The 26,111-nt window shown below is 41.2% G+C and overlaps 2 protein-coding genes across 2 annotated transcripts; both read left to right on the top strand.

Moving 5' to 3' along the window:
* Positions 1–947: 947 nt before the first annotated feature.
* On the top strand, positions 948–8,378 carry LOC134443006 (C-X-C chemokine receptor type 1-like). Its single transcript, XM_063192947.1, has 2 exons — positions 948–1,755; positions 8,346–8,378. Exons 1-2 carry the CDS (start codon positions 1,012–1,014, stop codon positions 8,376–8,378), a joined length of 777 nt encoding a protein of 258 aa, XP_063049017.1. The 5' UTR covers positions 948–1,011.
* Positions 8,379–10,333: 1,955 nt separating this feature from the next.
* Positions 10,334–12,028, top strand: LOC134443055 (UDP-glucuronosyltransferase 2A1-like). The gene has a single exon (XM_063193002.1). It carries the CDS (start codon positions 10,384–10,386, stop codon positions 11,947–11,949), a length of 1,566 nt encoding a protein of 521 aa, XP_063049072.1. The 5' UTR covers positions 10,334–10,383; the 3' UTR covers positions 11,950–12,028.
* Positions 12,029–26,111: the final 14,083 nt, after the last annotated feature.

Below are 26,111 nucleotides of genomic sequence, written 5' to 3' on the forward strand. Positions count from 1 at the left end.
AATGCTTCCATTAAATCTAGAAACAAGTCTTTCGGAAATCTTATTTTAAGAAATCTTACCAAGTGAAATTCACTTGCTGCATGGACAGATTGTTTCACTTGTTTTGAGTACTTTTCCCCTTAATTGTAATGTTTTTCATCTTGTTTGAAGACCCCCTTAATTTGCAGTGTAATTCATTAAAGGGACACCGTGTGAAAGTTTTAGTTATATTTCCAGAATTCATGCTGCCCGTTCACTAATGTTACCTTTTTCATGAATAGTGACCACCACCATCAAATTCCAAGTATCATTATGACTGTAAAAATTGCACTTTTCATACATGAAAAGGGGGATCTTCTCCATAGTCCGACATTTTGAATTTCCAAAAATAGCCATTTTAGCTGCAGAAATGACTACTCGGATCTTACTAGAAAATATTTGTTTGTTACTTAGTAAACTTTAATGAAAAGATCAAATTTGGCAATAGGCAGCCCAATTTCAATGAGCAGCATAGTTGCAGTACCTTTTTTGACCATTTCCTGCACAGTGTACCTTTAAGAGTTGCAAACATGTGCATTTGGTCTCATCTGTTGTGTGTCCCATGATGAGAATGATTGAGGGCAGTGTAAAGGCCTTTCATTTGTGGCTTTGCTTGGTACTGAACAGAAAAGTAACTTTTTTAGCATACTCCTTTAGATTTTTTCTTCTTTAAGTTCTTTTTTCCTTTCTATTTGTTGATGCGAATCTTTTCTCAAAAAAGTGTTAAGGCCTTTGCCAATTCAAATAACCAAATGGGTATAATGGGCACCTGTGTCTAATGCCTCTGTGTTTCCTTTAATCTTTCCACACAGCAAAAAGAACCGCAGTTTATATAATTCATCGGATGAAGATTACAACAACATGGACAACAACTACACGAACTACAATGATACATATGACAATAACACCTACAGCAAAAAAAATAACCTCCGTTGTGTTGGTAATTATACGGATGTCAACTGTCATGACTTCTTTGACTTCTGGTTGGGATTAATGGTAGCGGGCCTCCTCATCATCTTCGCCCTCAGTGCGCTGTCAAACGCTCTGCTGATGTACATCATCGCCCACTTTGAGAAAACCAAGAGAGCCTTAAATCTCTTCTTCCTCTGCCTCGCCGTCTTCGATTTCCTGTTCACCCTCACTCTGCTGTTCTTGGCTGTCGAATTCCTGTACCACTTCAACTGCGTGTTTGGAGAGGCGGCCTTCAAGATCATCAAAGGGGCTTTCTTCACGGGCCAGTCGGGAGGTCTTGTACTGTTGACGGCCATGACGTTGGACCGCTTCTGCACCGCGGTTTTGAACGCATGGCGGCCCCTGACCCAAACTGTGTCGTTTGCTCGAGTGCTCTGCGTGACCACATGGATCTTCAGCATGGCAGCAAGCCTCAGATATTTACTTCTCCCTGAGAATTACGAGTATTACTCTTTGTATCTCCCCTCTGGAGGACTTGGCTACATCATGGAAGACGTGTTTCTGTTTCTGATACCTCTCGTCATCATCGTGTCTTGCTACCGCTGTATTCTGAGGACGGTCCTGTCTATGCCACACACGAGAGACAGGCGAAGAAAGTTGATGCTCCTGTTTAGCCACATCGCTGCTTTTGTGGTCTGTTTTGTGCCCTACAATGTTCTGGTGTGCTACAAAAGGTTTTACGGCATGTCAGGCTGTGACGCAAACTATGAGATGCTGTACCTCACCAGTTACATCCTCGCTCGCTCCTACTGTGTTGTCAATCCGGTATTTTACCTCCTCAGACCCAGCGTGAGAACAGCAGTTTATCAGCGTGTCTGTTGCTTGAAGCCGGCCACTCACCTTAGTGGCCCAAGCTCCAATAGTAATGACAACACTGCCCATAGCAATGATTATACATGCACTTCAGTCTGACCCTCAAGGTGCAATGCCAGGCCTTTTAGGCTATTTGCGGGTTCAAATCTTTTCTAGAATGAAGATCTTGCCTCTGAAAAGTCATTATGTTGCAGGTCCTCACAATGGGCTCTACCTGCGCCTTGATTGAAAGTATTTTCAAAGTATCCTAAATCTTATGTTTATTCTGCTCAATACACAGTAGAAGCTAACAGTTAGCCTGAAAATATAGGCCTAGTAATACATTGTCTATTGATTGTATTATGTGAATCGTGTGTGTGTGTGTGTGTGTGTGTGTGTGTGTGTGTGTGTGTGTGTGTGTGTGTGTGTGTGTGTGTGTGTGTGTGTGTGTGTGTGTGTGTGTGTTTGTGTGTGTGTGTGTGTGTGTTAATGCTAATGTCCATATTATCAGTAAGCCCATGTTTCGTTTTTACTGCTCATTGAAGTCTAGTCAAATGCAATTTCAATCTTCTTTGCAATATGCTTTGCGTGCTATAGTTTTGACAATAAAATATACTTTAACTTTGACTTGGAATGACTTGTCTGAATCATTGCAACAGAAAATTACGTATATTTAGTATAAATCAAACCATGCATAACTCAAAGTTCACTTCCGTGCATCATGACCTGGTTCTCACGCAGATGAAGTTGGGCGGGAATGCACAAGGTCTGCGTGGGAACCAGGCTAGACACATCATTGAGAACTCAAAATTTTGCTTAAGGTGCTGTTTATACATACCTGGGTATTTTGATAAACGAACATTTTTCTTCTTTACGCTTAGCAAAATATTTTCGTTCACATCAAAGGCAAATACACATAAATATGCTGTTGAGAGCTGTCATACACAGTAAAAAAAGAACTGTTGTTCTTACGGTAGATTGCTGGCAGCAGTGGTTGCCAAAGTCTACCTTTAAACAAATAACGGTATATTTCCTTTTTACATTTTACGGTAAAATTATGGCAGCAGTGGTTGCCAAAACGTACCATTAAATAAATTACGGTAAAAACGGATTATACTCAGGTGAGTTCAATTATAGAGTTACAATCAGACCGCTGATTGAACTGATTATACTCAGGTGAGTCCAATTATAGAGTTGCAATCACAGACAACTGATTGGACTGATTCAACTCATTGGAGTCCAATAAACATCAACTTAATTAGATACCTAAATAAATGCCCAATTGCCAGATTGTCTAGTGCAGGCAGGTGGACCAGTCTAGTATCATCAATGAAGGGTATGCAAATCCAAGGCCTGAAAATAACCTTAAGGAAAATGAAGGCCAAAGCTAGCGGGGCAAGCAAGCTAACAAACAAGCTAGTTAGCAAGCCATGCAGCCACCCTTACAACGTGACCTGCTAACCGGGCCGGCCAGGCCGGGCCAGGCCGGGCCAGGCCGGGCCAGGCCAGGCCAGGGCAGGCCAGCCGACCAGCCGGCCTTACAGCCAGCCAGCCAGCCAGCTAGCTAGCTAGCAACCAGTGAGCAGTACAATGCAACAGTCCCTGTTTAAATACATGTTCAAGTGAACCATGTGACCCGAGTGATGAAGCATTTGACAGGTGCAGGCAGTAAGTTAATCATTGCATGACAGCCCTTAGCACTCAGGTGAGGTCAGGAATTGATTGATAGATTGATTTGGATGGGGTAGAATGACAGTTTCAAATAGACTGGGCTACTTCTAAGAGACTAAATCAAGGGATTACTGTCCCAGGTAGACTTTTTCAGATTATACTAGCCTATAGGTATATTTTAAACATTAAATAAGGCTAAACTGTAGGCTGTTACCGGATAAATAATAAGTTACAGTGAATTAATGCAAAATGTGCAAACTGTTGCCATTTGCAGTCCTTAACTGTTGCACAGTTTATTCAGTTGCCAGCTTCATTGTTGTCAAATCTACAACGTGGAGGCACCTGGAGCTAAGCAGACAGGCAATATGTTTTCTGTGGAGTAATTAATATTTAATTCATTATAACCTCCATTGCTTTCTGTTGGGTAGGAGGAATGCAAAAAAAGATATTCTGAATTTTGAAGAGGTTTACTGTGTCAATTTGCCTCTCAATCGAAAACTCTGATGGCAAAGCCTCAAAGTCCAATAAGGGAAAAAAATATTGCGGTGGAGAATTTTTCGCAGGATGAACTAGAACACATGCAAAGGGGTGTACTCTAAGTTAATACTCATTGATGGCTACTAATCAAATAGCGTGTTGACATCAAACTCTGCCTGTTACAACCAGCCTATCAGTGGTTTGACAAGTTACACCTGGAACAAGTGCAATCACAAGAGATCTATTGGACTAAACAGAGTTCTTTGTCTGTTGGTTCACAATTTGGTTCACTAACAGAGGATTGAGTTTGGTTCACTTATACGGGACTCAACAAAAATGGCTGCTCATGTTGCTAAAACATTTGGAAATTGGGGAGGCGTGTTTTCATAACTCTCTAGGGAGTTAAACATTAACTCTCTAGCTCTCTTAGCTCAACAACTCGGATCCAGAGGAGTCAAATAACACTCTGTAGTGTTGCTACAACTCTTGATGTTTAGATTTTGGCTGAACACCAGTCTAACTCTGATCAATCTAACTCTGACAGATTAGCTGTGTACATATGTGTACACCAGTGAAAAATAAAGTCATGTACCGTTTCTTGACTATTTCATCTTCACTTAACGGTATTTTCCAATATTTTCTTTTCAGTGAACAGTTCAGTATTTTCTACATATTGACACCAGTGAAAAATAAAGTTATGTACCGTTTCTTGACTACTTCATCTCACTTAACGGTGTTTTCCAATATCTTCGTTTACAGAGAACAGTCCAGTATTTTCTACATATGACACCTGTCAAAAATGAAGTTATGTAGCGCTTTTTGACTAAATAGTGGCTTGCCATATTTAGTACAGAGATAAACTGTTTTACATTTTACGGTCACTGACTGTTGCAATTTGACATTTTTTTGCCGTAATTTCAACAGGCATTTTTTACAGTGTAAATACGTTAAGCCTGTGCGCCTTAAGTAGAAGTCTCCGTTTATCTCTGTTTATATACAAACGAAACGCTAACCGGAGATTTTTTAAAAATCTCCACTTTTGTCTGAGTTTTTTTTTTTTAGCTTTGTTTATAGAAGGAAAACCTTCGTTTGTTTGTGAACGAAAGGCACAACCGAAGGGGAAGGTCTTCGTGTATCAAAATACCCGGGTATGTGAACAGCACCTAAATTCTAATCACATACAGCAACGCAAAATGTCATTCAGAGGCCTCTTCTCAATGTTTTTCCAATTTTACTCTCAGTGGTTATGTGTTTGATAAAAATGAACATTGTTTCTTTATATACATTTCTGACAACATTTCCTCCAAATTTTTAATGAAAATATTGTCATTTAGACTTCAGAGCATTTAATCGCAGAAAGTGTCAAATAGTCATTTAAACGGATTACACTGCACTCACAATCAAAAGGTGCCAAACATTAAAAAAAAACTGAAAACAAGAAAAAAAAATGTCTGCACACTTAAAACTTTTGTTAATTTTCATGTTGCAAAGTGCATCAGCGAAACCCGTCATGGTGGTGCTATACTCAGCACATTTAAGATTGTACACAAACTTTCTTGAGACGATGAGCACCAGTTTGATCTACATACTGCATCATATGTCAGATGTGCTTGGAAGGGTGGGGAGGAGAAGTTGAAGTGGCATTGCAAACCTTTTAGGGTTGTGGGACAATGAGTGTGTCTTAATATGCGACCTTGCCTCCTCCACTTGCGCTTGTCTCCTCGTCCCGCCTCCTGGCCCCTCCTCCGTGGAGAAAACGATAAAGTTTCCCAGCTGTCAGCCTAGCCACAACAACTTTTGAGGGACTGTTTTTCTTTCACCATCCCAATTGCAAATGAGAAAAAGACTACTATCGAGCTTTTGCAAGATATTGAAATATAATGCTGTTGTCAGTGATGTCATCATGACGAGAAGCAAGTGGAGGAGGCAAGTGGAGGAGGCAAGGTCGCATATTAAGACGCACTCAATGCGTCTAAACCAGGGTCCAGGGATGGACAACTAGAGGCCCGCCATGTGGCCCGCCTCCTCACTCAAGTAGTCGAGTCAAGTCAAGTCAAGTAGGCTATATTGTCAATTTCTTTAAATGCACTGGTCATACAAAGAATTGAAATTACGTTTCTTACTTTCCCATGCAGACATAGACATAGACTTTAGGTGTGGACATAGACAATTAGACAGAGATAGTACACATACACTACACCTAGTACCTATACACTACACATACAGACATGTAGTGCAAGAACAGAAAAAAATACGTAGAACATACGTGTATATTGAAAGAGGTATTGTTGTGCATTTTCAGTTAGGCCTAGGTCTTATTATGTCCTCACTCATTGTGACCCGCACTTAAAACACAATTAAAAAAAATAATGACCCGGATTTTTTAAACCACTAGTGAGTCAGTTCGTTGTAATTACTATACAACCTACCTACACTCCTATTGCCTCCAAAAAATAAGGTTAGTCAGTAGCCATCCAACTGCACCTTGCGCTCTGTGAGTTAGAGTCAGATCCGTGTTAATGTGACCGTCCTTATCATGAAAGTTGCCTGCTCTACTACACAGACGTCAGTGAGGTTTTGGCCAACCAGTTCAAAGGTGCGTTGCTGCAGAGGCGGTACGCAGATGGGTACCCACTAGTTTGACGCCCTTTCGGTACTTCACATGGTAATCAAACATCTCAAACAAGCGATTTAGGGTTAGGAGTAGGGTTAGGGTTATGGTTAGGATTAAGGTTGAGGTTAGGGTTAGGGTTAGGTTTAGGTTTAGGGTCGTATGACATAACCGGTAAGTACCGAAAGGGCGTCGAATTAGTGAGTCCCATGCAGATGACCCCTGCAATGTACATCAACGGGGATAAGCAACTGCTATATTTGCAAGATCCATCTGCAATCGCATTGATCCTGGAAGAATTTGACAAACGTCACATCTTCATCGCAGCATGACTGTCGGACAACAGTTCTAAACATCAGCCTAATCACATTAGGCTATTCCTCTATTATGATCAGTGGTTTTGTTTGCATTTTGTTTAAACTCAGCCCCGCCATTACCAGGCTTCCAAATCCAAATAAGAGTTAAAGGGGTATGCCACTATTTTGGGGCTTAATACAGTTAAAATCGTTGGCTGGGGTTTATAAAGGTGTTAAAGTGTCTTATTTTTCATGTTAAGTGTTGTCTTGCTTTAAGACAAGTTAAAAGAGGGAATATGTCGCTAAGCTAGTGAAAGTCAATGGATCCATGTAGCATTGCAGCATGCTACACAGATCTATTGACTTTCACTAGCTTAGCGACATGCTTCCTCTTTTAACTTGCCTTAAAGCAAGACAACGGCTTACATGAAAAATAAGACACTTTGCCACCTTTATAAACCCTGGCCAATGATTTTAACCGTATTAAGCCCCAAAATAGTGGCATACCCCTTTAAAGAAGTTCAAGACAATCAATGAAATTCTCAAAATGATAATAACCCACATTCCCATAATAACCCATGACATATTATTTTAGGTACGTCATGTTTAATGTGAAACTGCAGGCCAAGCTGCTTTTACCAGATAGAACTGTAATGCAAAGCGTTGTTGAAGAATTTGAGGAGGTCCACCATAGTGGAATGCATGCTGTTAAAATGATGGAGGACAGAGGGTTGTTAAGTATTGTATACACAGACTTAAAAAAAAAAAAAAAAATGCAGGACAATACACGGTGCTTATTTTTTCCAAAGAATTAGTTGCAGTGCTAATATAGCAGCAGGGTGTGTGTGTGTGTGTGTGTGTGGGGGGGGGGGGGTTCATTTCAGGATCAATAATACAATAACAATATGGGAAAATGTTTTACTTCGATCAGTGGTGTCACCTACAAGTACAATGACCTCTTGAGCTGGGCTGTAGCAATATAAAAGACAAAAAGATGAAAAAACAAACATTAGCGAGGGTAGTAGTTCATGATATAAAAGGGAACTTCATGCGGTAACTTAACATTTTGTTAAAGGGACACTGTGTGACATTTTTAGTTGTCTATTTCCAGAATTCATGCTACCCATTCACTAATGTTATCTTTTTCATGAATATTTACCACCACTATGAAATTCTAAGTATTCATTGTGACTGGAAAAATTGTACTTTTCATACATGAAAAGGGGGATTGGGTCCGCCATTTTGAATTTCCAGAAATAGCCATTTTTAGCTGCAAAAATGACTGTACTTGGGCCATACTAGAAAATATTAGTTTATTACTTTGAAAACTATCATGACAAGGTCAAATTTGGCAATAGGCGACACACAGTTTCAATGAGCACCAGTTGTTGCAGTACCTTTTTTGACAATTTCCTGCACAGTGTCCCTTTAAGCTATAATGTTCAAGACTTGAAAGCACTTAAATAATGTGCCATGTGTCTCCTGTGCACACTTTCTTGTGCATGCAGCTCCTGGGATTAGCTTGTTCCCACACAGTTTAACTAATCTGATCACTGTGTTTTCCTGGAGAATTTCCACTTCGTTGCTGATTATCAGTTTACAACAACAAAGTCTGACTAAACTAACCAGCAGAGCACAGCACCGCACACACACAGTCGCTGCCCCCTATGACAAAGGTTCACCAGGGTTGCACAACTGACACCTAGAGGCAGGACCACCGACAGGGGCTGGGGACAAAGGGGTATGTTGTCCTGGGCCCGGTGAGATAGGGGGCCCAGAATTGGGTACCCATTACATTTGATGTATTGGGTGGGGGGCCCTTTCAAATGACTTTGTACTTGGCCCAGCATAAGCTGTCAGTGGCCCTGCCAAGGGGGCGGGGCCATCCAGAGTTCCATGTGCAGGTGGAATGTTTTCATCCTACTCAGTTCAGCCTGAATTCTGACGTCTCTCATACTTATTCGTACGAACTCTCCCAAGACCAGCACAACCAGCGGACGTGTGTAGGGTGAGTATTATGCACAGTCCCTATTGAAGGCATGGTGTTGCTCACAAAGCATCTACTTGAAAAGCCACTATTTGTTTAACAGTGACAACAAACTTTCCATGTTTTGTTTTTGATTAGGATATGATTTCATTGTGAAAATAATTTTAACAAGGTCTCATTGGTGGCAGGGGATTCTGGACACATCTCACACAGGGAGTAAATTAGTGTAGAATCTCATCGGGCTGTTAATAATACCTATAATGTGCCAATGCTTTGATTGGTCAATAGTTTTTTTAGAATACATTTGGTACATTCTGTATAGCTTTGATGCAAAATGTATTAATGAACCGTCCATAAAATCATTCCATCGTTACTTTTTCTTGCGTCAAATTTCTTATTTGTTATATGCACACATTTCTGACAGCAATGACTCAATAAAATGATTCAAAATTGGATCAGAATAAGCTGAATTATCAGAAAAGAAAGTATAAGTGGTGTGACCCTAAACTTTTGACCAGTAGTGTACTTAAAGGGGTATGCCACTATTCGATTAAACACACTATTATACGATTAAAATTGTTGCCCTGGGTTTATAAAGGTGGTTTAGTGTCTTATTTTTCATGTTAGGCATTGTTTTATTTTAAGGAGGGAGTAAGTATCTAAGCTAGTGAGAGTCAATGGATCACACATGCTACAGTGATCCATTGACTTTCACTAGCTTAGCTACATACTCCCTCTTTTAACTTGTCTTAAAGCAAGACAAAGCCTAACATGAAAAATAACTTTACACTTTACCACTTTTATAAACCCCGGCCAATGATTTTAACTGTATTAAGCCCCAAAATAGTGCCATACCCCTTTAAGCAAATAGCCAGACAATCAGAATTCATATGACAATCACACACACACACACACACACACACACACACACACACACACACACACACACACACACACACACACACACACACACGCACACAAAACACATACAAACACACACACACACACATACTGCTGCTGGTGCATTTAATAAACCTATTTTAATTATTTATTTTCTTCAAATGCTACTATTACTATGTCAGAACGCTATAAAGGACTTCTAGGAAAAGCACAACAAAATACCTCCTCTTAATGTATGTTCTCTACAAGTCTTCTGTTGTCCAGTCTTGCACTTTAAATGTCTGTATGAGCAATGTCTATGTCCATACTGTCTTATGTCCATGTATGAGTACTGTCTATGTCTATACTGTCTATGTCCTTACCTAGATTAGTCTATGTCTGCATGGGAGAGCAAGAAACGCAATTTCAAATTCTTTGTATGACCAGTGCATGTAAAGAAATTGACAATAAAAGTTGACTTGACTTGACATGACTGTATTCCTGCACTGTTTGCATGTTGCACAGATGTTCTGAACTTCCTACTAAGTGTTTCCACATATCAGACTTAGTATGACTTTATTTCCTGCCTGAACTAACCAAAGATTGTTTTTATGTTTGTATTCAGACCATCAACTTCTCTCCTGTCCGAGTGAAGGGGAGGGAGAGGAAATTGAGCCAGGATGCTCAGCCATCTGCTGCTGCTGGTCCTGGCGGCACTGTCTGTCTTCCTGTCTGTGTCCACTGGAGGCAAAGTGCTGGTGTTTCCTGTGGATGGCAGCCACTGGGTGAACATGAAGGTCATCATTGAGGAGCTGCACTCCCGAGGCCATGACATCACCGTAGTGAGAAGTTCAAGCAGTTGGCTCATTAAAGCAGAGTCTCCTCTCTACACCTCTCTCACCGTCCCAATGGGCCAGTTTGATTACGACGAGGTGGACGACCTGGCAACAGCACTTTTGAATATACGCATGAAAGGCAGATCGTCTTCTACAGAGTCAGAAATAATGAATTTGGTAGTGGAGCGGTTCGCGGAAAATCACAAGAACATTTGCACAGTGGTGACTAAGATGTTTGAAGACGAGAGTCTAATGAGGTCACTACGGGATGCAAAATACGACCTGGTCCTGACGGATCCTGCTTTCGGAGGCGGGGTGTTCCTCGCACACCGGCTTCGTCTGCCGCTGGTGCTGAATGTGAGATGGACTGTGCGTGGAGAGGCTCACCTCGCCATTGCCCCGTCCCCTCTCTCCTACGTCCCCTCTCTAGGGGCTGAGCTGACGGACAAGATGACGTTCTTCCAAAGACTGCACAACGTCATGATTTACATGGGCAGTCAGTACTATTTCAGTGGAATGAATGAGCCGCACTACACAGATCTCACCAAACGCTACTTTGGTGCTGACGTCACCGACTACTTCTCCCTGTTCCAGGACGCCGACCTGTGGCTCATGAGGAACGACTTCACCTTCGAGTTTCCCCGCCCAACTATGCCCAACGTGGTGTACATGGGCGGGTTTCAGTGCAAGCCCGCTAAGCCACTTCCTGTTGACCTGGAAGAGTTTGTACAAAGTTCAGGGGAACACGGGGTCATCATCATGTCCTTGGGGACGTTGTTTGCTAAGCTCCCAAATGACGTCACAGAGGAGATAGCTGCCGGTTTTGCGCAGCTTCCCCAAAAGGTCATTTGGAGACACCAAGGGCCCAAACCGTCCACTCTTGGCAACAATACCTTACTGGTGGACTGGATGCCCCAAAACGACCTACTGGGCCACCCAAAGACCAAAGTGTTTGTGGCACACGGAGGCACCAATGGTGTCCAAGAGGCCATCTATCACGGTGTTCCCATACTTGGCTTGCCTTTGGTGTTTGATCAACCTGATAACCTCTCCAGAATGGTCGTGAGAGGAACAGCAAAGGTGGTGGACATTGCCACCATGGACAGAGCCGCATTTCTGGAGGCACTAAAGGAGGTGCTGTATGAACCGTCCTACAGGGAGAACATGCAGCAGCTCTCCAGGATCCACCATGACCAGCCCATGAAGCCTCTGGACCGCGCCATCTTCTGGATCGAGTTTGTGATGCGGAATGGAGGCGCCCCTCACCTTCGCACACAGTCCTTCAGGATGTCCTGGATTGTTTACCATTCTGTAGACGTCATGGTAACACTGATGACTGCTTTGCTTCTCCTCCTACTGATTCTGTTCCTGATCACCAAGAAATGCCTCTCAGTCTTAGTTAAGAAGTAAAGTGAAATCTGTATAATGTGTTCATCATCTGTAAAGGGCAAAGAACTACTACATATTTTCAGATCTGCTGATATTGGGGAGAGCATGATCACACAGATCATCAAAAAACATTGGAATGTTCTCAACACATATCCTGTATGTTCAGCCTTGTTCAAAGGGCTTCCATTGTTCACCCATTCCAGGTCGAGAAACATTAGGGACATTGTAGTCCATGCCGACACCTTTGACCACTCCAAGACGCCAAAAGACAGACTTGATGCTGCTGTGGGGTTTTTTCCTTGCCGTAACTGTACATCTTGTACCGCCACAGGCATCAAGAAGACCAGCAAATTCATGAGCAATGTGTCGGGCAAAGAATATAACATCAAGTTCATCACATGCAGCTCTTCTTCTGTGCTCTACTTACTATCATGCCCCTGCGGCCTACAATACATCGGCAAGACCAACAGGCAAGTGAGGGTCCGCATAAATGAACACAGGAGCGCCATCTCCAGGAATGACCCAAAGTCACCCATTGCCAGACATTTCTCCACAGCATCACACACCACGGCCCAACTGCAATTCATTGGGATTGACCGTTTGACCCCCAGCCGCAGAAACCATGCTGTGGAATCCAAATTACTGCAATGTTAAGCTAAATGGATTTTTTACATGCAAATAGAGGTGCTCCGATTGCTCGGCTGCCGATCATGACCGGCCGATAATGGCCAAAAATAGCCTGATCGGTGATCGGAAAAACATGCCGATCAAAAAACCGATCGAGAGATATTAAATTCCTCACGCAACCATTTGCCTTTACACCTGGCGCTGCATGTAGGCGCTGGCTCTGCGCAGCTGCAACTGCACCAAAAGAAGGCATCTTTGCTTGTCTATAACTTTTCGCCATTCCCCCCTTCATTTCCACCATTCATAACCATATCTGCATCAACAATGATCTGATTTTCCGATCCATGCGCCGTTTACCTGACAATGTCATTTGCGATTGAGTACTCGCCAGTGAGCCATTTTACGTTATAACCTGTGTAGTTGCCTCGGTCAGCACGCGACAACTTCGCGTTGTCAGCACAAACATGTCAATTATTGTTTTCAAAGTTGTAATTGGCAGTCAGTCGATTCGTTTGATAGTCGCTGAAACACCAAACGGCGACAGTTGTGGTTAAAACTTGAGAGAGAGATTCAGAACGGTAGTGGAGCACTGCAACTGTGGACGGTGACAGAGAGGGGAGGGGCTCTCCTCACGAGGCTGCTCATTTAAAGCGACAGGTTGTTTTTTTCTCGTATGTGGAAGACTATTTGATGTAATGTTTCAGTTTCAATTCAATCTTAAATAGTTTAGTTATTCTATGCAATAACTTATACATTGATTAATACTGTAGACTGTAGGCCTATTACCAACACTAGTCTGAAAGATAATAATAATAATAATAATAATAATAATAATAATAATAATAATAATAGCCTAATAATAGACATGTGCAAATTAAGATTGATTGATTTATGGGCAGAAATGGTATTCAATAAGGATAATTAATAGGCTATTAAAAAAATAGGAAATCATTTTTGTGATCGGCAATGATCGGTAATCGGCAGATAAAGATTTTTGGTGATCGGTATCGGTGATCGGGCCAAAAAATGGTGATCGGAGCACCTCTACATGCAAATATTGTCTCCTAAGGGCCTCAATGAGGATTTGGACTTGACCTGTTTCCTATAATTGTTTCTTGTCTTGTGTAATCATGATTTTTGAAATGTGGACACAGCATGATACAACAGTCCAATCGGTTTTACAGTGATTGTAATTGAGCACAATGATCTACTGTTTTTTAAATAATTGTTAATCATTGTCATCATCTCTCCATACAGCTACTGAATCACCCATCATTGAATACGTGTCCTGAAATTTTATTTGTAACTGATTGCCTCCTGGTTTCTGATGTAACTTCCTTTTTAAACCTATGTGAATAGGCTCGGTCGCAACCACGCAGGAAAAAAATTGATCAAAACGTGATTTGCTTGGTCTTAAAAAGGCGGGGATAACTGCGTCGCAGCCAAGCTGGACACATCAGGACGACAAGATTCAACAGCGGCAAAGAAGGTGGATCTAAAGGTCTGTGGGTGGATCTACCTTTTTTGACAGCGGGTGTACCAGGTCGCCCTCTCGTGGAATTAAATCATCACACCGCTAATTCCATGATGCGCTTACCAACGTTGGCACATGCTTGTTAAATCCGAGACTCTCTCTGCCACTCAAAGAGAAATAGGATGGTCTTGAGGTAGAGATACAGGTTACCACTTGGTTAACCAATGTTCGACTCTTAGTCAAATTTGTGATGATTTGGCTTCAGTTCCATTTAATAATTCAGTTAATTAGTACTCACTTTAGGCTATTCATTTTGTGTTTTGGGACCAAAGTCGTCATTCAGATAGGACAGTTTTAAAATGACATAACAGCGCCAACCCATCCTGCGAGGATTGAACCCAGGTGTTCAATATGTAGCTTTACCATGGCGCGCCAACCACAAAGGCCACTCTGTTTCGTGCACTTTCATACATAAAAGACAACATAAGTCACTCTCAACAGGTCTGTTTCCACATTAACCATCAGCAGCTAAAGACTTCCTGTGTTTCGAAGCAGTTTCAAACCGTGGACATCACGAATGGAAGTCAGGCGCGCAACCACTACTCTAACCGTCGAGCAGGCAGCCTGCGGAATAGAACTGGTTTTGTAAACAACGGCATACACTCCTAACGTGGCGAAGATGGAGCATCTGACGACGACAGGGTGGTTTGTTTCTCTTTTTTACTGTTGTAAGTGGGTTGTGCGACCATACATGATACCAATCTGAGTATGCTGCATTTGAGCATGAAATGCATTTCAGCATGTAGAAAATGAAGCACGTTCAACTACACACACATGAATCACATGAGCTATGAACACCAATCACGGCAGATTCCTCACATCATGGAGGAGGTCTTCTGCCCAGCAGTAGCTCTTGTGGTACTGCGTGGCTGCTTGACAAAACTATTGTTCCCGCGATGGTTCAACGCCATGTGACACGACTGCCGCGCAGAGGTCACTCCCTTCAACTGCGTCGTGAACGGCAATTCTAACCAGGATGCTTCACGCGGACACAGTGAGCATGCTCGCTGCCTAGCAAATTTTCAACCTGGTTGAAAAAATGCCATCATGAACGCCCTTAATGTTTGTTCTGTTTTTTTTTGCACTGAGGATGGGATCACCCGAAACGTTTGCACTTTTGTAAATATAGCACGGCATATGTGAGATCATTACAAACCCACTTTATTTGGGCATCTCTTCTTAAGTCCTTTTTGAGTGCGAGCTCCAGACTTTCTGACTTTGTATTACTCTATATTTCAAGCTAACAGCTAGATTAATAAGCACACATTCCAAATCCAATATCGCAGGGGCTGATGATAAGACACTTTTTTCCATCTGTGACTTCAGTGGCTACATGCCTATGAGGGTTTTTTTTAGTCCAGGTTGTCTTCCTGGTGTAATTACTGGACTTCATAGCTTTCCTACAATCAACCAGGGCCAGATTAGAATGGCCTGGGATAGGCTACAGGTTGCTGTGCCCCCACCCCATGTGTTTTAAGACCTTGTTTACATATATTTTAAAATGATGTTAAGTGTCTCACTTTACCCCACACCATGTGTCTCAGTTTACCCTATACACCTTCTTTTTTTTTTTTTTTTTTTTTTTAGAAAAAATGATTGTCTGGCTTTTCAGGCCAATCTTAAACCAGCATCAACCATATGGTGTCATGTATTGGAAGTGCAGGAACATGCATAGTATAACTTTATCTACCTGACTCTTTTTTTTCTTTGACAAAAAAATAAAATATATACTGTCAATTTTTATATATATATATATATATATATATATATATATATTACAAAACATGTCAATTACACGGTTTTGTGCAACACAACTTTAGGACAACATCTTTGTGTTTACAGGAGACCTAGCCAAGGTAGCCTTCTTTAAATGCCAGGGGAAACCCTGTAGTGTGTAGCGCTATATACCGTAAATCAGGGCTGGACTGGTAATCTGGCATGCAGGGCATTTTCCCGGTGGGCTGACAGTCCTCAGGAACCGATACTGATGTTGATGTTGTTGAATTCCTGGGGATCGACCCATAAGTGTAGAGGGGGAAGCCCATTGCTCCATCATCAATGTAGATTCTAGATTCAGCCAGTCAAGATACTGTGTACTGTTGTATGAAAATGCTCTGTGGATGTGTTAGGGGCCGGCCTATGCCAATAATGCCTGGGCCATTTTTCTGTCCCAGTCCATCCCTGCCGTAGATGCCTAAAGCATACGGTACCTTGAATGACAGTTAATGCATTCCCAAAGACATAGTTGAACTCAGCGAAGCTCACATCGAGTCAAGTCAAGTCAAGTCGGTTTTACTGTCAATTTCTTTACATGCACTGGTCATACAAAGAATTGAAATTACGTTTCTTACTTTCCCATGCAGACATAGACTTTAGGTGTGGACATAGACAATTAGACATAGACAGTACACATGCATTACACCTAAAGTACCTACCTATACAATCACCTCACATTCAAGGGCTAGTTCTAAGCTAACCACAAAGCATGAGCAACTAGCTACACTAGCCAAATACTTGGGGCTACTCAGGCAACATCCGAGGCAACACACCTATTACCAACCACACTCCCTCTCGTCTCATATACAATTTTTTTTTTTTTTCTTTTTTTTTTTTTTCTCCTTTTTTTACTAGGGTAGTCACATTGAGGCAACTGCCTCTTTACAAGTGAGCCCTAGCCAAGAAAGCCTGAATATCACATAATGCAGCATAAACTATTGTAATCACCTGCCGTAGCCATGGCCCCCCGGTGTCCTGTTAGTTGGGTCATTTATAGAAGTTCCGTGACCGTGGAGAGGAAAGGTTTGTTTCTCACTGAATTTGTCATCTATGAAGGTTAAATGAAAAAATGAGCCGGGATGCCCCTCACAAAAATGTAGGGACGTTTTTGTAGAGCCCTATATCCAAAACAGCTGCGGCCAGCCAAGCTGAAAATTTACTTTTTAATGGTTTTGCCCGCAGTGCTGCATAATACATGGTTTCTGAGATTATTTGGGTCAAGAAATTCACAAATGATGTAGATTGATTGATTTGACCAATTTTTGACCTTCAAATTCAAGATGGCTGAATGTCTAAATGGCTAAATGTCATTTTTTCCAAAAAAAAAAAAAAAAATTCAAAATGATATGGCTCGCCGGTGAAGAACTGAAGTCGTTCTGACTGGTTAAAGATTATCTGATACTATAACAATTTCTAAGGAAACTACAATACTTAAAAAGTGCTTGATGCAGCAAAGTGTGAGTAGCACATGCATTTTGATAGTGATGAAAGTGTGAATGGCTGAAACATTTTAAGAACTTGTAACACTCTTGCAACAAGAAGCCCCATCTAAACCAATCTGCTAATCAGTGCCTGGCCTCACCTGAGTAGGGCTGTTATGCCATTATTCAATTACGGGCGTCACCTGCCAAGGGCCTGATGACTCTGGTCACATGGTACTCTTGCACCTGTATATAAATCTGGACTATCAACACTTCAGTTGCTTGCCTGCCTGCTGGCTGGCCTGCATGGCACAGCATAGCACTTGTTTGCCTACAAGCTTGCTTACAAGCTTGCTTACATGCTTGCACATTTTCCTCTTTGTGAAAGCTTGCTGTATGTGGCATCATTTGTGGCATTGTTGCATATAATGTGCCTGCTGCAAATTAGGCATTGCTTTGAGAGCTAGCTTGTAGTGCTGCTTGTTTGCTGTGCTACTTGGTGCAAAATAATTTTTTAGAGACTGACCAATGCTATATTCATCATTGGCTCATCAAGAGATACAGTAAAAAGCCCACCTTGCACACTATCATTGTAACATAGCACTGCATACTCTGAAATTTTATTCATGCCCACACTTTCAAAGGACCACCGCAAGCCATTTTCTCAATACAGCATTGCGCCATAGTATCATGCTCAAGGCACACCAGTCATGGTGAACGATGGGAGGGTGGGGTGGTAACATGGCCAGGGTACCACAGTTATGGAGAATGATGGGTGGGGTGGGAAGTTGCCATGGCCATATTCATGAATACAACTATGACCCAGTATTTGCCTGTCATCACACAGTACAATTCAACTTGTTAACTGAAATGTACTATTATTTTTCTGTAGAGTACTGTTATTTAACAGTTCAATTGCTGCTGAAAAAATGTTATATACTGTGATACATTAAACAGCAATGAGCTGTATTTGATTTTGGTGTGAAATAACAGTAGAATTACAGGTAAATATAATTGCCAGTAACTGCCGTTATTTTGCAGGGAAATTTTCTTAGAGTGTAGGCTATATTAAAATTGCCAGTTGTTTAAAAAGCACCGTCTGGAGCACTGCCTAGTGAAGCGGTTAGGGGATTATGTAGACCAGTGGTTCTTAACCTGGGGTGCGGGCACCCCCTGGGGGTGCACCAGAGATTCCAGGTCGTGCACAGAATTTTTTATGTGTTGAGGTTGTGACCAAAATTTGTTAGTGAACATTATAATTAGGCCCAATCAAAACCAAATCAAAGCATGTTCTGGTCCCCATGAAAAGTTATTAAGGTATTGATTAATGTCTCAAGCAAAAATCATTGTAGCTAATCATTTAAATCCTTTTTTAGTGCGTAGATACATGTAGAAGTTTGGGTTGGGGTGCGCAGCTTGTCTTGGGCACAGGTAAGGGGGTGCGTTAAGGAAAAAAGGTTAAGAACCACTGATGTAGACCCACAGATGAACAATAGGCTGCATTTACTTGTGCTATGTTAAATTACATTGCAGACATGATGAAGTACTGTAATGTAAATGAAATGCAATGTAATGTGTGTAATGTAATAGGTATGTAAATGTTATTATTAGATAAGTACAGTAGTGGTTATTGTAGTAAGTTACAATGGTATGTTGCTGTTGAATCTAGTTAGGCCAGAGCAGGTCAAGTCGAAAGCAATTTCAATCGTCTTTACTACCACTTTTGAGAATTAAATAAACTTGGACTAAAATACAAATTTAGAAAAGTTCCTTTTGATATCACAAATAATGAATGAGAAGAAAATTCATTTTAAATAGCTTAATATTTATTATCACAAAACAAACCAGGAAAAAAACATGATTGATGATGATGTCTTTACACCAAATTTCCAGAAAGCTATGTGCTTAGTCACATCCACCCTCTTATCTTATTCGCTTCCTGTGTGAAGGCTGTGCTCTCAAACTGGCCTGTAAACGCAACTGATACAGGCCAAAGGGTGTGTGTGTGTGTGTGTGTGTGTGAGAGAGAGAGAGAGAGAGAGAGAGAGAGAGAGAGAGAGAGAGAGAGAGAGAGAGAGAGAGAGAGAGAGAGAGAGAGAGAGAAACTGATACAGTTCATAGACCTCATTCGTCTTACAGTAATCTTCAATCTTTGTATTCAGAGAATGTATTTCAATCAAATACACTTGGAATGGTAAAATAAATAAAATAAAATATAAAATAAAATATAAAGTAAGGCTAACATGGGGCCACACTGTTGTTCATGGTATCATGGAGCTATAACTCTTTAGTATCACAGTTGTTTTTACTTTTTTAATATGAATTTACATATGGAAATGCAGAAAGAGTAAAGAAGGTTGGCAGTTCCCTGTCAGATATCACAGGTTGTTGTCCTCACCTGAAGATAAGGTGGAAGAATCAACATGATAGAGGAAATTATATAAAATTTCCATTAGCCTACACCATGCATGACGTGCAACTGCACAACCACAGTTTCCTATTGCAACATGCAATTTGATGGTATCATCTTTACAGTAATATCGCGAAAGCCTTTGTAAAGGCAGCAAGTTCTTAAGTTGTTCCACATTTTGGTAAACGCTCACCAGTGAAGCTCTCTGTGGTCATCCTTACTTGACTGTACAAGAACGTCCCTTGGTAAGTTCCATTTCTACCTGTAGTTCATCATGGATTTTGAAGTGAATTTGGTCTCATCTGTTGTGTCTCTTGATAAGAATGAGTGATGGCGAAAATTGAAAAAACTCTTAACCAGTTACTGAGACTCATTAACCGGTGGTTAACCGGTTAACCGGTAATCTTAAATAATACAACATTCGCGTGCCTGATATGCAGAGCACTGTTTTTTTTTTATTATTATTTTTCACATAAGCCTTTTTTTCCCTGCGCAGACAGGACCTGCCATGTAAAGACAGCGTTGGCAGATGGTAAATGTTGAATTATCGTACCAAAACCTCAACATTATCGTTTTTGGGGGCTTTTTGGGAGGAAATTATAATTGATTATTATTACAACCGGTTAACCGGTGACAGAAAATTTTAACCGGTTAAAGTTGATCCGGTCGATTATCGGTTAACCGGTTACCGGTTAACATCCCTAAGAATGAGTGATGATACTTTATCTCTTTTCACAGCAAAATGAACATCACCAGTATATACAAGTCAACTGATAAAGATGACAACTATACATATTACGAATATGACAACTGTCATGACTCCTTATTCCTCATGAACAATGTAGCGGGAGCAGGTCTCCTCGTGATCTTTTCCTTCAGTGTGCTGGCTAATGGTCTGCTGATGTACATCGTTTTCCGCTTTGAAGACACTCGGAAAGTCTCAAATCTTTTCTTCATCTGCCTCGCCTCGTTCAATCTCCTGTTCACCCTCGCTCTGCCATTCTTGGCTATCTATTTCCTGCACCACTGGGTGTTTGGAGAGGCAGCCTGCAAGATCTTCTACGGGGCTTTCTACACTGGCCAGTATGGTAGTCTGTTACTGCTGACGGCAATGACATTGGACCGCTTCTGCACCGTGGTTCTGAAGGGACGACCCCTGACCCAACCTGGACGCAGGCTTCAGTGTGCTCGAGTGGTCTGTGTTGCCACCTGGCTCATCAGCATCGCAGCCAGTGTTAATTTTGTCAGCTTTTTTAGATTTAGTCGTAGTCTTAGTCACAAAGACGAAAATCAATTTTAGTCTTTGTCATATTTTAGTCATTGCCTTCCCAATTTAGTCTTAGTCTTTGTCTAACTGACAAAAATCAATTGTAGTCTTAGTCATTTTAGTCAACACTGTTCATAATAGAACTTCTCCACACGCTGCTTTTCTTTTTAACATATATCATTGACTGTACAGAATATACCTTCTCCGCACACTGCTTCTCTTTTCAACATATACCACACTGTGCAGAATGAGCCTTCTTCACATACTGGCTCTCTTTTTCTCTATTTTATTTGACACCAATGTCAATTTAGTCAGCTTTTTAAAATTTAGTCTTAGTCACAATGACGAAAATCAATTTCAGTCTTAGTCATATTTTAGTCATTGCCTTCTCAATTTAGTCTTAGTCTTAGTCTAAATGACGAAAATCAAAAAAGGGCTTTGACGAAATATTTTAGTCATAGTCATGGTTGACGAAATTAACACTGATCGCAGCAGGCATCAGATATTTAGTTCTTTATGAGACTGGACTTAGTGATGATTATGACAAGTATTACTGTTCATATGAACCTTCTGGAGAACTAGAGGAAAAGCTTCACTACTACATGGAAGTTGTGTTTCTGTTCCTGATTCCTCTTGTCATCATCGTGTTTTGCTACGGCTGTATTCTGAGGACGGTCTTGTCTGTGCCACACATGAGAGGCAGGCGAAGACAGTTGGTGCTCCTGTTTTGCCACATTCTTGCTTTTATTGTCTGTTTTGTGCCCTACAATGTTCTAGTGTGCTACGAAAGGTTTGTTGACATGTCGGGCTATGAAGTTAATTATGACATGGTGTACATCACCAGTTACCTCCTTGCTCATTCTTACTGTGTTGTCAATCCGGTATTTTTCCTCCGTAGACCCAGTGTGAGGACAGCAGTTTATCAACATGTATGTTGCTTGAAGCCTGCCAGCCATCTTAGAACCGCAAACTCCAATAGTAATGACAACACTGCCCATACCAATGTTCATAGACATAATTCAATCTGACCCTTAACCCCTTAACGCAGAGCCACCAAAATTGTAATGGCTATGTCTTAAGCTGTTACTCAAGGCTATCGGTAATGTCATAGCAATGCCGTAATGATTTGGTTGAGTGCTTTCAGCAAATAGTGAATAGGCCCACCAACCCAATCTGCACCAAGAGGCTACAGTGCAATGCCAGGCCTATAGGCTATTTGTGAGCTCAGACCTTGTCTTAATGAAGATCTTGCCATGTCGTTATGTTGCAGGTCCTGATGATGAGTACTGTGCTTTAATTGTACTTTTGAATTAAATCTTTTGTTTATTCTACTCAGTACATAGTAGAAGCTAACAACTAGTCTAACTCTGAATATCTTATGTTTAGTACTTGTCTATTACACTTATGTGAATTTTCTGTGTGTGTGTGTGTGTGTGTGTGTGTGTGTGTGTGTGTGTGTGTGTGTGTGTGTGTGTGTGTGTGTGTGTGTGTGTGTGTGTGTGTGTGTGTGTGTGTGTGTGTGTATTGCTAATGTCGACATGATCGGTACGCCCATGTTTCATTTTTACTGCACATTGGAGTCTGGTCAAATGCAACTTCAATCTTCTTTGCAATATGCTTTGCGTGCTACATTTTTGACAATAAAGTACACTTTGACTTTGACTTTGCAAACTGCATTTAGTAGGCTATAAATCAAACCATGCATAATTCAAAGTTCACCCGAGTATACAACGACTCCAAAAAAACAATTGATAAAAGATGAGAAATGAATGATGAGAAGATGAGAAGGGTCTCGAGCGACCATGGTCCAAAACGCCTTTATTTTTCATAGACTTTCACAATGGAGGCAGAGGCAGTGATTCAAACACATTCTGGTGGCATCACTTTGTACGTCTGTAATTGCACAACCTTGCATTGTGTTTTGTTGTTGTTGTTGCTTCGTATTTGAGAACAGTATGTGTAGAAATCTATCAAAATTTGGTAAGTAATTGTCCATTCATGCTTGGATTTCATCATAAAAAGTAGAAAGCAACAACACCTATTTTACAGTAATCTACATAAAAACATGGTTGCATAATAACATTAACCTGATTGTAGTTTGTGGAGAAACTCACTCAAAACATATTAAAATATACTGGAGTCACACCCTGTCTTCACTGATGCTGATAAATACAACATGTCATAGAATTTAAAGACGTGCACGTGATTGATGACCAGAATTCACTTCATGTGTGCACCGGCCAAAAGCACAATCACCATATTTTCAGTGTAAACTAGAAAAGTGCTCTGAGAGCACATACCTCCGCCAAGGCTTGGCATAATTAGATGATGGACAAAAATAATCACTTTGCCAATATGAACGACTATATTCCTGTGTCAGACTTTGAAAATGACACATTCATGCCAGTTCAGTCATTTGCAAAATCTCCCTGCTTTGAAAGCTTGTGATCACGCACTGATAGAACTGTAGCCTAATTAGTAATGGGAATGTAATGATTTTGACCAACAAAACTGAAACAACCACAGAAGGGTTAAGCCTTTTTTGCCTACGATGGTATGCATCATTCTCATGGGCCACTGGTTGGTCTTGGCGTTGTCGGCTGAAGTGGCATTTCCTTCCCCGAATTCCTCATGGAAAATCACTATTCACCGTTGTTTATCAATCCACGGGTATTGCTGTCGGGCTTTGTCGTCTCGCAGTCACAACTGGGGTTATTTTTAAATTTAGTGAAGGGGGTGTTTGCTACAGCTACAAATTGTATATTTTTGGCGATGGTACCCAATTAATTTGACATTGTCAACCAAAATGATCTGTGGTGGTCACTGTCTATCTCGCAACAATTCACCTCAACTTCACACATATTTTAGGCAGCGGTAGGCCTAATTAATTTTACATTGTTTGTTATGGCGCAGGCACACCCGTGTGAAATATTTGCCGGTGCTCGGTCATTATGCATGCTGTCGGGCTTTCTGATCCCTGTCCATCTCGCAAACAACTTGGGGTTATTACCTTCGCCAGAAGGTTATGTTTTGCCCGCCGTGTATTTATTTGTGAATATGTCTGTTTGTTTGTTTGTTTGTTTGTTTGTTTGTTTGTTTGTACTTCGTCTAACTCAGTCAAAACTGAGCCGATTTTTATGAAATTTTGTGGGATGATTGGTCATGACCCAAGGAAGAATCGATTAGTTTTTGGGAGTGATTGGGTCAAAGGTCAAAGGTCAAGGTCAAAATGTTTGTTTGTACTTCGTATAACTCAGTCAGAACTGAGCCGATTTTTATGACATTTAGTGGGGTGATTGGTCATGACCCAAGGAACAATCGATTACTTTTTGGGAGTGATTGGGTCAAAGGTCAAGGTCAAGGTCAAGGTCACGAAAAGGTCAAAAACGTAAATTGAGCCGATTTTTATGAAATTTAGTGGGATGATTGGTCATGACCCAAGGAACAATCGATTACTTTTTGGGAGTGATTGGGTCAAAGGTCAAGGTCAAGGTCACAAAAAGGTCAAAACGTAAATTGAGCCGATTTTTATGACATTTAGTGGGATGATTGGTCATGACCCAAGGAACAACCGATTACTTTTTGGGAGTGATTGGGTCAAAGGTCAAGGTCAAGGTCACGAAAAGGTCAAAAACATTTTTCTTTGCCAAGCACTATATGCCAGAAGAACGTGTGCATGCTGAATTGAATAAGAGGTCAAGACTGGGCCAAAAATGTAATATTACGATATTCCGGTCCGATTTAAATGAAACTAACACCAAAATTTGGAGAATGTTATGCCCCACACTTTGAAAGTATATAATAAGTGGCGTAGGCGAAGGTTTGCGCTCTACCGAGTGCCCATTCTAGTCTTTAAATGTAGCGAAGGGGATGTAATGAATTGTACCAGCATTGTGAACGTAGACCTAGGCCTACAGTCATACATTATTTTGGCAACAGTAGCCCAATTAATTCGACAGCATTGTGAACCTAAACGATCTGCGGGGGTGGTCACTGTCCTTCTCGCAACAGCAATGATAACATAGCCTAGGCCACACATCACAAATTGAACATTTTTGGTAGTGGTGGTAATTCACTTGACAGGACTGATTACTGCCTGCGGATGAAGGCTGCCTACAGATGAACAACTTTTTAGGTGAAATGCACTCGGTGTTGGAGCTGGCGGGTAAGGAGAAACTGAGAAAGGCGAAGGCACGCCTCTGCTCAGTGCTCACCGTGTGCACCTTGTGGCAGGCAGTGGAATAGCAGCGAACTAACAAACACAGACAAACTCAGGCGATCACATAACCTCCTTGGCGGAGGTAATAAAAATCACAACTGACTACAGACAGACAGGACAGCATTGGTCTAGTAGTGGTTAAGGAGACAGACTTTAGATCAGAGGGTTTTAGGTTCACATCCCACCCTTCCACTCACTACCTCACTCCATGGCTGAGATGCCCTTGACCAAGGCACCTAACCCCATCCTCGTCCAGGGACTGTAACCAATATCCTGTCTTTGAAATAGCTGTAATTCACTTTGGATAAAAGAGTCAGATTAAGTATAATGTAAATGTTATTCATAGGCCTACATGTATGCACATTTTCCTTGCTTAGTCAAGCAGATTTTCTTTGTCTGTGCATCATCTGCACTGTGCATTAGAACACATACTGCAGCCATGTAAGTAACCTGTATGTGTATCTGGGTGTGAACTGACACCAGCTGCCGCCCTTCTTGCAGTGGCCTTTTTTTTGGCGAATACTGCCCTCTAGTGTTGAAATGAAAGACACCAGGGCCCTCCACAGCACAGTCTAGCATCACAAACGGCCCCGTAGTGCATCCATACATAGTGTTATCAAATTGAAAGTTGCTTAAAAAACAAAAACAAAATACTAAGAAATGCCCTCAGAGAGTGCAGACCTCCTCCAAGGACGCTGTTTGATAGAACATTTGACTATGTTACACCCTATTTTTTCAAGTATTTCTGCCTTGTTTTTTGTGGAGTTAGAAACTGTAATGTCAAAATTCTTCCTATACCACAATGGTGAAGAATCTTTTTAAAAACAAATTCCTGGATGCGGATCATGATCCGGCTCACCACCAAAATGTAATAACTTTTTTTGTCATTTCTTACAATTCCACAAAAATTTATCAAAATCTAGGCTACA

Source organism: Engraulis encrasicolus, unplaced genomic scaffold (genome assembly GCF_034702125.1).
Source record: "Engraulis encrasicolus isolate BLACKSEA-1 unplaced genomic scaffold, IST_EnEncr_1.0 scaffold_27_np1212, whole genome shotgun sequence".
Classification (NCBI taxonomy): Eukaryota; Metazoa; Chordata; class Actinopteri; order Clupeiformes; family Engraulidae; genus Engraulis; species Engraulis encrasicolus.

Bases quoted from the DNA above. Each gene is read 5' to 3' on its own strand.
- LOC134443006 (XM_063192947.1), top strand. From the start codon at position 1,012: ATGGTAGCGGGCCTCCTCATCATCTTCGCCCTCAGTGCGCTGTCAAAC. The intron at 1,756-8,345 runs GTATTTTACCTC...TTGTGCATGCAG, and splicing joins CCTACTGTGTTGTCAATCCG to CTCCTGGGATTAGCTTGTTC.
- LOC134443055 (XM_063193002.1), top strand. From the start codon at position 10,384: ATGCTCAGCCATCTGCTGCTGCTGGTCCTGGCGGCACTGTCTGTCTTC.